General features: G+C 37.6%; 1 protein-coding gene across 5 annotated transcripts in view; it reads right to left on the bottom strand.

Annotated features, from left to right (window-relative positions):
* Window positions 1-13,252, bottom strand: part of Lrrcc1 (leucine rich repeat and coiled-coil centrosomal protein 1) — a 45,948-nt gene that overhangs the window by 7,732 nt on the left and 24,964 nt on the right. For 3 of the 5 annotated variants that reach the window (XM_050161765.1, XM_050161762.1, XM_050161766.1), the window contains one exon: window positions 6,502-7,613. The exons of 1 other annotated variant lie outside the window; for it this stretch is intronic. In XM_050161765.1, coding sequence (XP_050017722.1) covers window positions 7,491-7,613 — 123 coding nt within the window. In that variant the 3' untranslated portion in view covers window positions 6,502-7,490. Of the gene's footprint in view, window positions 1-6,501; window positions 12,697-13,252 lie in introns of those variants that run through there. One more of the 5 variants, XM_050161763.1, reaches the window with a different exon arrangement.

The raw sequence follows: 13,252 nt of genomic DNA, 5'->3' as shown, positions 1-13,252 counted from the left end.
AATGCTATCCTCAAGAAAGTAAAAGGTAAAGGCTGGTGATGTGGAGAAGAGAAGGATGCTGGGAAGAGGATCTTTAATTTACTAATCGGAGAGAATATAATCTCGTGCAAGGACTTTTGAAGTAAAGCATGGAGATTCCTGCCACATAACAGCTGTACACCACTGGATAAATACCTAAAGGACTCTAAGTGAACATAACATACACACGATTATTGCTGTATTAGTCACTATTACTTGGAAATGGAAGCAGTCTAATTGGCCATCAACAGAGGAAGGATAAAGAAAATGTGGTACATAAACACTGGAATTTTATGCAGCTGTAAAGGAAGAAAAAATTACATTTGTAGTGAAATAGGTGTGATTAGAATCATTGTTAAGCAAAATAGGACAGACTCAAAAATACCAATTTCCCCTCACATGCAAGAACTAAATTTATATATATATATATATATTATGTTTACATATATAAATTTATATATATATAAATTATGTTTACATATATAAATTTATATATGTAAACATAATTTATATATATATAAATTTATATATGTAAACATAATATATATATATATATATAAATTTAGTTCTTGCATGTGAGGGGAAATTGGTATTTTTGAGTCTGTCCTATTTTGCTTAACAATGATTCTAATCACACCTATTTCACTACAAATGTAATTTTTTCTTCCTTTACAGCTGCATAAAATTCCAGTGTTTATGTACCACATTTTCTTTATCCTTCCTCTGTTGATGGCCAATTAGACTGCTTCCATTTCCAAGTAATAGTGACTAATACAGCAATAATCGTGTGTATGTTATGTTCACTTAGAGTCCTTTAGGTATTTATCCAGTGGTGTACAGCTGTTATGTGGCAGGAATCTCCATGCTTTACTTCAAAAGTCCTTGCACGAGATTATATTCTCTCCGATTAGTAAATTAAAGATCCTCTTCCCAGCATCCTTCTCTTCTCCACATCACCAGCCTTTACCTTTTACTTTCTTGAGGATAGCATTCCGACTGGGGCGCTATGGACTAGCAAAGCATTGAAGTTTTTGTGCTAAACTTTTGCAGCTCTTTGTATATCTTTCATTTTTTACCTCTGCCACACAGCTTTTGTTTTCTATTTTATAAGCTGTCTTTTCACTCACTCTGATGGTTGTCTCTTTGGCTGTGATGAAGCTTCTTGATTTCATATGATTCCTATTTAATAAATCTTGGCATTATTTCCTCTGCTGTTGGGTCTATTCCAGAAATTCTTGCCTCTATACCTTGAGATAAGTTAGCTATGTTTTCCTCTGAAGTTTCAGAATTGTAGATCTTACATAAAGGTCTTGATCCATTTTTTTCATTGATTTTGTGTAGGGTAGTTGAATTGGCATACTTTTACGTTCATAAACCAAATTTCTCAGCATCGTTTGTAAAGGGTTGTTTCTTCTCTAATGTTTATTCTTGAGAACTTTATCAACTGTTAGGTGCTTCTAGCTCTGTGGACTTCCTTCTGAGTCCTCTGCCCTGTTCCTTTGCTATACTGTCTTGTTACTGGACTCTGTAATGTAAATGGGCATCATATTTTGGTTGCTGCCAAGGACTGCTTTAACTACTCAGAGCCTTTTGTGCTTCCACTTGCATTTTAGGATTGTTTCTCGTTCTGTAAAGAATGTCATTGGGTTTGATGAAGGTGCATTCATCTATCTGTAGACTGCCTTTGGTAGAATTGTCATTTTCACAGTATTAGTTCTTCCAGTCCTTGAGCCTGGATGGTCTTTTGATCTTCTAGTATGTAAAATTATTTCTTTAGTATCTTAGTTTTAATTGTATATGTATTTATACAACTAAATCTGATTCACATATATTATTTTTTATATTCTATTGTGGCATACAGATTTTAAAAGCTGCATGATGTTTATATGCAAGCACACACGTGTGTATTTATGTGGAGGTCAGGGAACAACTTGTGAGAATCAGTTTTTTTTTTCTTCCACTATGTGAGTCCCAGTGACCAAACTCAGGTACTCAGGTTTAGCACCAAGTGCCTTTACTAGCTGACCCATCTCACCAGCTCAGCAATGAGATTTTTAGTTCTCACCTTCACTAGGGTAGTGTTATAATCTGATATGTGAACTCCAAGTCATACATAGTCATGCATAGAAATCATGTATATTAAAATATAAAGGAATCTAAGTTTGTCATAACAAAAAAATAAGAATATACTGGAGGGGCTGGAGAGAAGGCTTGGCAGTTAAGAGCACTGGCTGCTCTTCCACAGTCCCTGGGCTCAATTCCTAGCATCCACTTGGCATCTCACAACATTCAATAAACTCCAATTTGGGGATATCTAATACCCTTTTCTGGTCTCCATGGGTACCAGGCATACACATGCTGCAGATATACATGTAGGCTAAACATAAAATATAAGAAATAATATACTGGAAACATCTACTTAAGCTCCAGCAGCTCTTAAGTCCATTGTTGTGGATAAAATAGATAACCAGATTGTGGTCACTCACTGAAACTGGTGCTATTGAGACCTGTCTCTCATCTCTTACAGTATGGGTACTGGGCAGCAAAAAAAGACTCCCAGCAGAAGGAACTACTACAGATAATTAGGACCACCCTGTCATTCCCACTATCCTGTATGACCATATATGGTAACTCAGATGAGTCTGTCAACTGAACCATTACCATAGTGTTGCAATGTTGTTTTTATCCCACTGTATGTATATTTTTCACTATTTATTACTTTTTTTTTTACTTGTCTTGTAATAATAATATTAACCCAAAGACATCTAGCATTATCCACATCAGTGATGTGTAAATGGTACTAGAGTTGGGTGACTGCTTTGTATTCCCAGACACCTTGACAAAGTGTGAGGAGTTAAGCTGTTATCCTTCAAAACATTCAGGACATTGCCCTATGCACAAGTATATTGGGATCCCCAAGGGTAACAGTGAGTTATCTTTACTAGTTATTATTCAAATTATTCAACTAGCCATCTGAATCTAACACCTCAGTTTGAGAGAAGCTAGCATTCTTGGAGAGTGAATCACGGCTTTGGGAATTCGGTTAGTTGTATAACTTTCATGCAGGGAGGTAAGTGAATATTAGAACTCAAGTTCATAGCAAAGTGTCTAAGTCCAAAGACCACTAAGTTTATTTGAGGTACTTTAAATCAAGACTTTAGATCCAAAGATAAATTTCTGGATAGAGAATTATTGAAGAAAATCCCCTAGATTCAGAAAACCAAATGATTCCTAAAACTTCTGATATTTCAGTGAATGTATAAATTATCTGACACTCCTCCTCCCAACCAATGGGTTGCTGACACTGCTGCTAATCTACCATAATCTACATTCCTATTATGAAATTAAGTGTTCCATTCCTCCTTCTCACAGATAGGGGAGCCCAGATACTGCCAACAAGGAGAAATCTGTACTCAGGATTACACACTTGGAAACAATTAAGCAAGGTTCACAGGATATTTGCTTCCATAGGGCACACCAAGGGTTCCTTAGCCTTCCTCAAACATCCTCCATATTGTAGCACCCATGTTTATAAATCTGAGCCTACCAAATTCTGAGCTTACCACCAGATAGAAAACTTATGAATGCATGAAACTGGAAGTATCAGGCATTGGTTTAGATAACACCCAGACTTACTGTCGGCTACCATTTAAACTCACGTATTATATTTAATTGAATATTAAAGAAAAAGCACAGGAATTGTATATAATACCATCCTTTGGTATATCCAAATGCATATGAACAGATCTTAACCTGAAGTAGAAATTATGTTTATCTGCGATTTGAAATAGTAGCAAAAACAGAGTCAAAAGGATGAACTACATTATACTGTAATGACAAACTGCAACCCTCAACTATCATTTGCACTAAAATCTTACAGCACAGAACCATTTGTATAGCCTATCCAACCATAATCAAACCACACAAATAGACCAAGACTTGATTTGACAAATAGTACTACTAATGACATTTGTGATCTGGGGCAGCAGAAATATTGTTCTAGTAAATTGCTCTATCAAAAAAGACATTATAGTGGCTATAGGGTGGTGGCGCACGCCTTTAATCCCACCACTAGGGAGGCAGAGGCAGGCGAATCTCTGGGAGTTCAAGGCCAGCCTGGTATACAAGAGCTAGTTCTGGGACAAGCTCCTAAGCTACAGAGTAACCTTGTCTCAAAAAACCAAACAAAAACAACAACAACAACAAAAAGGCGTTATCTGAAGACTATATCTGAGGTGAAAGCAGGCAAATCAATATGACAGCTGTACAGAAACCTCCAGCAGAGATGTAAACGCCCTGCTCAGGACAGATACTTAAGAACTTTGTCTCACAAAACAGTGATAGGTCCAGAGCTAAAGTTAACTGTAGAGCTCTGGGTCAGCTAATGCTTCCTACATGTGAACATAAACTCCTCTCATCCCATGCTCCTGTTTCAAAGGTAGGAGAGGTGTGCTGAGCATGTGAGGCTGTGCTGGGGCCTGAGAATTTTTGTATGCTTAAGAAGTTGCCAAGTTATATTCTCTTGGTTCTATGATCACATGTTGAACAGCTAAATTCTAAACTATGACTCAATTATGCTATTTTCCAGAACACAATTAAAAGAGCAACAAAAAATCAGTTTGCAATGTCTTTATACATAACACTGACACATGAAGATCAACACCAGGAAGGTGATATCACACACTATAAACACTGTATTAATAAAGTCAAATACACTTAACATGTTGATTCCTCCTGACCCGACTCTGAGTGATGCCCCTTTCCATCTCTCTAGACGTCATTCTTATTCTCCTGAGGGGTGAGTATCTGAGTATTTTGAACTGCCAACACTGTAGAAAAATGATCCAACCTGGCCATAAAATACAGTAAATAACTTGAATTTTCTAATATAGATGATTTCAAAATAAAATGGGAAATTTGAACAACATGCCTCCTGTCCTCTCTAGTAATAGGAGACACCTTACAAGAATTTATGAAATTCTCAAGTTAGGCATGATTTCCAGTCATTAATTGGTTTCATCTGATAAACTGGTAAGAGTTACATTTACTGCACCTATTAGAGTGGTTAGCTTGAATTTCTCCATTGTTTCAAATAAACTCAATCCCTTTGGGGAAAGCTTTGAGGGTGGCTGTATGCAAGTTCAAAATATTCTACTTCAAGAAACCTGGGTCTGGGTCTCTTCTAGATCTGCCTCTCCCACTAGGTATCTTCTGATTTGTGACCTGCTTAAGGGTTAGTAACTAGACTCCTAGTATTTTGATGTCATGAGTGGGAGCTGGATGGATGGTGTCCTTCCCTTCTTGGCTGTGATTATCAACCATAATGTAGCCTAATAACGTTCAGAACTCATGCATAACCCTAACAGCTTGTCCACTCTGTGAGACTACATCCTTTGGCCAGAAGCAAAGGGAAGAAACCTGACTTGCCCACACCCACAACCATCTACGGAGTTTCCCCAGGCTGAAGTGGAGGGGCAGAAAATGCACAGTCCCTGCAACATCGTCCCCGCTTTTGCCATTGTTTCTGAGGTTTTTGTTGAATACTTCTTTTATTGCTGTACCTAATTAGGACTACTTCTAGAAGTTTTAAAACACGTTTGCCATCAGGATTATTTTTCTGGGAAGGTCAGTAAACCCCTTGTAGTCATTCAAATGTAGAGTCTCCAATGTGGTTCACCTACTTGAGTCTCCTGGTGGTGAGCTGTATGCATGGCATCATGCCTAGATTTGGCATTTTAATGGTGTGGGGGGGTTACTTTCCTAGTTAATACTCTACTGATTATTGTATGCATCTGAGCACTAATCATCTTCAATTCAATACTACTGTAATATGAACAAAACACACACTATAGTTACCAAGCTTCTGGTATTTTCTGCTATCTTCTATGGTATAAATTAAATTCTTTTTTTTTTTTTTTTTTTTTTTTGTTTTGTTTTTTCAAGACAGGGTTTCTCTGTGGCTTTGGAGACTGTCCTGGAACTAGCTCTGTAGACCAGGCTGGTCTTGAACTCACAGAACAAGACTAATTTCTGCCAGCTAGCCAAAATTCTAATCTTTTATATAAAAATTCACCTTTTGTAGTAAACCATTTCTTTTGGTGGGTTTGAGTTGTCAGGTATAATTTCCTTTCTGCCTAAGTTTCTTTGGCATTTTTCTTACAGGGTTGACTGACAATGTAAGTCTTCATTAATGTAACAATGTCTTTCAGCTATTTTGAATTCTTTCCAACCTGTATTGTTTATGGTAAGAATTCTCTTGTTCCATTCCAAATTTCTCGAAGTGTAGCTGACATTGTAAGGGTGAAATCTTTTTATACTGAATTTTATTAAAAATTTATCTGTTGGGCTAGGCAGTGGTGGGCACACTGTTAATTCCAGAACTCAGTTGGAGGACAGTCTGCTCTCTAAGAGCTAGTTCCAGGACAGGCTCCAAAGCTACAAAGAACCCCTGTCTCGAAAAATAAAAGAAAAACAAACAAAAAATTATCTTGATTAATTATTTAAAATCAAATTTAGTAGGTTTGCAGCTATTCTTTATCTTGCTTCCAAGACGCCTATTACATGTTGGTTTTTCTGATATTAGCCGACTGCAGTATGTTGCTCAGCTCTAAGAGCACACAAGACTCTTTCCTGTAAGAACACTTATTATTTGGGTTTTACTTACTTTTTAAAATTTAGTTTACTAATGACACTAGTTTTCAAATGTGTTACATTTTCTTCCTTTCAGAAATGGCACAGGAGTATATTTTCCAGTGTAAGAGGTGACGGCGTGACGTAGCAATTCAAGACATGCTAGTAAATGACGTGTTTCCAGTTGCAAAGTCAGACGTCTCTTCATGCAGTGACTGAAAGTATGGGTGATGGTAGGACTGAGTGCTCTTCTAGATCAGACAATATTTATAAAAGTATAAATGTCATCTTTAATGAAACAAATACACCAGAAAAGAGGAGACCGAGCATGTGGAGATAGCTACACCTGCTTTCTGAATGACAACATTTTTTTAAAAAAATCATATAGACTTTAAACTTTTGGCTACATGTTATAGATGCTTTGAAAGAACAGAGCTACATCAACTAAAGGAAAACCCATAAATATAATTAGTTCTGCACTAGCACAAGTTAACAACAATGATTACTTTCTCTCCTCTCTCCTTTACTCAAATTCTAACCTTCCTTTACAAGTCTGCAAATAAACGTGTAATTACCAACAAGGTACATACAGGACAAAGACAAGAAAAAGTGCTTGAAGTCTAGTTATTATGATAGGTTATTCTAATATATATATATAATTATCAATAGTTTATTATAAAAATCCTACACATACAATTATTTCATCAAGTCTCTTAAAAATTCATAATGAAATGTGTAGAAAGAGACATTTCAAAGTCATAGCAGTTACTACGGTTACAGTATTTAATTATTTGTACAATAGGTCTGTTGGTCCATTTCAATTAAATTTGTTCCCACAAACATCACATTTCTTTCTGAATTTCACTTAGAGCACAAGCAAGTTGCTTAATTTTTCCTTCCATTATTTTTTTGTTCTTGCATGTTTCTTCCAGAAGTCCTCGCATTTCTTCTTCAACTTGCTGAACCTAAACCAATGTATACATTTTACATTTTAATTTTCTAAAAAAAAAAAATTTAAGTGCATTTTGAAAGTCAATGATGTATTTTATGTACTCTATAATTTGTGATTCACTAAGTGAAGTTAGCAAGATGCAACTGTTTCTCAAATGATAAAACTGAAGACTATATACAGTACTTTCAAGTGTGTTACCTATTTAGTCTGGAGTCTCCTGAAAAAAAGAAAGCAATGTGTTTACATGCATTTTGAGCTTAGAAAATGTGAAATCCCTGTTTTATAGAGAGAACAGAAACCCAGTTTTCTGGTTCCAATATTCCATTGCTCTGAGCTGCCTGCCAATGCTGAGTTCAACTTAAAACATTCACCCCTTAAAGATCTCCAACTCACACAACTTCCCTCCCAAAGCAATCTCTCTTTAATTCGGCCCCTCTACCATTTCTAAAGGTCTGTCTTACACCTTTGAAATATAATTTTACCATCCATTCATAACCCAAATTCCCCTAAGACCCTTGTATGACATACTACAGACTTCTGCTTGATTCTTCTATGTAGCTCACCGTGTCTGACACAGCTAACTATGACCACTTTTTTCTATCACTTCATTCCTTACCTCCTTGATACAGATCTCCTAATTTCGTTTCCTTTAGAAAATGACTTTTCCTAATTTATTATTTTATGTGCATGTGTGTTTTGCCTGCATACATATACGCTTACCACAATCATGCTTAGTGATCCTTGGGACCAGAGTTACAGTTGATTGTGAGCCACCATGTGGGTGCTGGGGACCAAGCTTGGGTGTTCTCCAAGAGCCTAGTACTCTCAACCTTAGAGCCAACTCTCCAGTTCCAACTTTTCCTAATTTAAATTGTTACCTTCATCTGTGATGCCTCAGGAGCTATATACTTCCTGTGTCTGATTATTTTAAGCTCTGATTCTATTTTTCTAGTTTTTTTTTTTAATTTAAAGTAATTTTGTTGCTTTAGCACACAAGACAAATTTACGCCATTAAGACAGAGACTGTGGATGACTCTTAATTCCAGCTGGATGGAAGGACCCACTTAATCTTATACTAAGGAGCCAATCGGTGAATCCGGCTCTATCAGAATCAGGTAGAATTTAGCATCCATGTCCTTTCTGTTCATTTCAGAGGCTTGGGAACAGGAACTCCTTTCTTAGTTAAATGGTAGAGATCTTCAGGATGATCAGGAGCAAGGCCTTTGGACTTAAGAATTCTCAAGAACTCATTACATAATGAAATAAACCATGCAGCACCAGGAAGTCCCTCAGGACCATCCTGAAAAGAGAAGCTTGCAACTTCTAACACAATACAAACTTAACTGTGTAATAAACCTCAGGCAGCAGGACTCCCCAGAGTTTGTCTGTTAAAAACCAGCATAAGAAAGCATTTCTTGCTTTTTGTCTGCGAGGTCCTTGGAACTCTGCAAGAAACCCTGCTCCCATGCTGAGGAGAACAGGAGAGGTGAGTAAGGGGCCACACGGCTGGACAGCATGAAGTGCATCTCTCTGGGACAGTCCTAGGGGACTGAATCCAGGCCCCCTCCAATTCCTTAAGCTTTTCTAGCCATCCAGCAAGGTGTGTTCCTGCTGCTGGCTTTACCCCATCCCACCCTGCCCCCAAGCCTGCCTTTTCATCTGCGAGGTCCTTGGAACCCCCAACACAGCCTGTTTCAGGACTGAGGGGACTAGAGAGCCAGCGGGGAGTGTTCCTGCCTCTGGGACTTCTTTGTCCCATCCCACCCAGGCCCCAAACCAGCCTTTTTGTCTGAGAGGTACTTGGAACCCTGCAAGAGACCCTGCTCCCATGCTGAGGGGAACCTCAGAGTTGAGTAAGGGCCCACCCGGCCAGGCGGCCTGAAGTGCCACTCTCTGGGACAGTCTTGGAGCATGGAATGCAGGCCACCTCCAATTCTCTTAGCTTTTCTGGCCATCCAGCGGAGAGTGTTCCTGCTGCTTTCTTTACCTCATCCCACTCTGCCGCCAACCCACCTTTTCATCTGTGAGGTCCTTGAAACCCCCAACACAGCCTGCTTCAGGGCTGAGGGGATCTGAGAGCCTGCAGCAGTGCCGAGGGGACCTACTAGAGAAAAACTCCCCAGTACTCAGTCAGCTATAGCAAGGATTGGACCATGACACTAAGATTCTGCTGGCCTCATATGAAGGAAGAGATGGGTAGGTGCCAATGCAAGAATTCCTCCAACATTCTGAAAAGCAACATGGTAACACCAGAATCCAGCAAACAGGAAGACTTGAACATCCTAACCCAGAAGAAGTAGAAGAAATCGACTTTAAACATAACCTTAGGAAAATGATGGAGACCTAAGTGAAAAACTCCCTTAAAGAAATGGAAGAGATGACAAACAAAAAGTTAGAAGAAATGAATAAATCCCTCAAAGATACCCAAGAAAACCAAGAAAAAGCAATCAAACAGGTAAAGGAAACAGTTCAAGACTTGACGACCGAAATGAAGGTAATAAAGAAAGAAAAAACAAACAGAGGGATGGCTGGATATGGAAAATCTGGGTAAACAAACATGAACTACAGAGACAAGAATAACCAACAGAATACAAGAGAGAAGAAAGAATCTCAGGTGCTGAAGATACTATTGAGGAAATAGACTCATTGATCAAAGAAAACATCAAACCCAACAAATTCTTAACACAAAACATCCCAGAAATCTGGGACACCATAAAAAGACCAAACGTAAGAATAATAGGGGTAGAAGATGGAGAAAACTCCAGCTCAAAGGCCCAGAAAAATATATTCAACAAAATTATAGGAGAAAACTTTCCCAAACTAAAGAAGGATATCCCTATGAAGGTACAATAAGCTTACAGATCACCAGATAGACCGAAAAAAAAAATACAAAAAACAACCCATCCTCTCGTCATATAATAATCAAAACACAAAACATACAGAATTAAAGAAAGAATTTTATGAGCTGCAAAGGAAAAAGATCAAGTAAAAGATCAAGTAAAGCTATCATAATTACACCTGACTTCTCAATAGAAACCATGAAAGCCAGAAAGTCTTGGATAGATGTGTTGAAGACACCAAGAGACCGTGGATTCAAGCCCAGACTACTATACGCAGCAATGCTTTCTTTCACCATTGATGGAGAAAACAAGATATTCCATGACAAAAACAGATTTAAACAATATGTAGCCACAAACCCAGCCTTACAGAAAGTACTAGTAGGAAATCCTCAACACATGGAAGCCAACAATACCCATAATAGCAGAGACATCTGATAACCCTCCACCAACACAACTCAAAAAAGGGAAACACACAAACACTACAACTAAAAAATAACCAGAGTTAACAACCACTGCTCATTAATATCACTTAATATCAATGGACTCAATTCATTTATAAAAGGACACAGGTTAAGAGAATGGATATGAAAACAGGATCCAGCATTCTGTTGTTTACAAGAAACACACCTTAACCTCAAAGACAGACACTACCTCAGAGTAAAGGGTTGGGAAAAGGTTTTCCAATCAAATAGACCTAAGAAACAAGTGGCTGTGGCTATCCTAATATCTAACAAAATTGATTTCAAACTAAAATCAGTCAGAAGAGATGGAGAAGGACACTTTATACTCAAACAGGAACAATTCATCATGATGAAGTCTCAATCATGAATATTGATGCCTCTAATATAAAAGCACCCACATATGTAAAAGAGACATTACTAGAACTCAAATCACACATCAAACCCCACAAACTAATAGTAGGAGATTTCAACACTCCTTTCTCACCAATGGACAGGTCAACCAGGCAGAAACTTAGCAGAGAAATAAGAGACTTAACAGACATCTATAGAACATTCCACCCAAATAGGAAAGAATATACCTTCTTCTCAGCACCTCATGGAACCTTCTCAAAAATTGATCACATACTCGGTAACAAAGCAAACATCCACAGACACACACAAAAAAATTTTAGTAACCACCTGAGTCTTATCGGATCACCATGGAGTAAAGTTAGAATTCAACAACAATATTACCCACAGAAAGCGTATAAACTCATGGGAACTGAACAGTAAACTACTAAACCACCCCTGGGTCAAGGAAGAAATAAAGAAAGAAATTAAAGTCTTCCTTAAATTCAATGAAAACGAAGGCACAACATACCCAAACCTACGGGACACTATGAAAGCAGTGCTAAGAGGAAAGTTCATAGCACTAAATGCCCACATAAAGAAAACAGAGAAAGGTCACATTAGAGACTTAACAGCACACCTGAAAGCTCTAGAAATAAAAGAAGCAGACTCACGCAAGAGGAGTAGAAGACTGAAAATAATCAAACTAAGGGCTGAAATCAACAAAACAGAAATACAGAAAACAATCCAAAGAATCAATGAAACAAAGAGCTGATTCTTTGAGAAAATCAACAAGATGAACAAACCCACATCCAAATTAATCAAAAGGCAGAGAGAGAACACTAAAATTAACAAGATCAGAAATGAAAAGGTGGACATAACAACAGACATTGAGGAAATTCAGAGAATCATTTGTTCTTATTACAAAAGCCTTTACTTTACAAAATTGGAAAATGTAAAAGAAATGGACAATTTTTTAGATAAATACCATGTACCAAAAGTAAATCAAGACCAGGTGAGCAATTTAATAGACCTATAACTCGCAAGGAAATAGAAGCTGTTATCAAAAACCTCCCAACAAAAAAAGCCCAGGGCCAGATAGTTTTAGTGCAGAATTCTACCAGAACTTCCAAGAAGAGCTAATACCTATACTCCTTAATGTGTTCCACATAGTAGAAACAAAAAGAGTCATTGCCAAACTCTTTTTATGAAGCTACAGTTACTCTGATACCCAAAGCACAAAAAGGCTCAAATAAGAAAGAAAACTACATACCAACCAATCTCACTCATGAACATCAATGCAAAAATTCTCAAAAATGGTAGCAAACCCAAATCCAAGAAAACATCAAACCCCCCCCCCCCAAAAAAAAATACCCTCTTCCGTTATGATCAAGTAGGCTTCATCCCAGAGATGCAGGGCTGGTCCAGCACACAAAAATCTATCAATGTAATCCATCATATAAATAAACTGAAAGAAAAAAAAAAGCACCATATGGTCATTTCATTAGATGCCAAAAAAGCATTTGACAAAACTCAATACCCCTTTATGATAAAGGTCTTGGAGAGATTAGGGATACAACGATCATATCTAATATATAATAAAAGCAATATACAGCAAGCCGACAGCTAACATCAAATTTAATGGAGAGAAACTCAAAGCGATTCCACTAAAACTAGGAACAAGACAAGGCTGTCCACTCTCTCCATACTTCTTCAATATAGTGCGTGAAGTTCTAGCAATAGCAATAGAACAACATAAGGAGATAAAGGGGATTTGAATTGGAAGGAAGGAAGTCAAACTTTCGTTATTTGCAGATGATATGATAATGTATACAAGTGACCCCAAAAACTCTACCAGAGAACTCCTACACCTGATAAATACCTTCAGTGATGTGGCAGGATACAAGATCAACTCAAAAAAAAAAAAAATCAGTAACCTTCCAACACACAAAAGATAAAGAAGCTAAGAGGGAAACCGGAGAAACTTCACCTTTCACGACAGCCACAACAAATGGCATAATATA

This window comes from Alexandromys fortis, unplaced genomic scaffold, assembly GCF_014885135.2.
Source record: "Alexandromys fortis isolate MF-2015 unplaced genomic scaffold, M_Fortis_MF-2015_v1.1 scaffold_74, whole genome shotgun sequence".
NCBI classification, from domain to species: Eukaryota; Metazoa; Chordata; class Mammalia; order Rodentia; family Cricetidae; genus Alexandromys; species Alexandromys fortis.
Note: the sequence above shows the minus strand (reverse complement) of the source record. Positions and strands in the feature narration are given on the sequence as shown.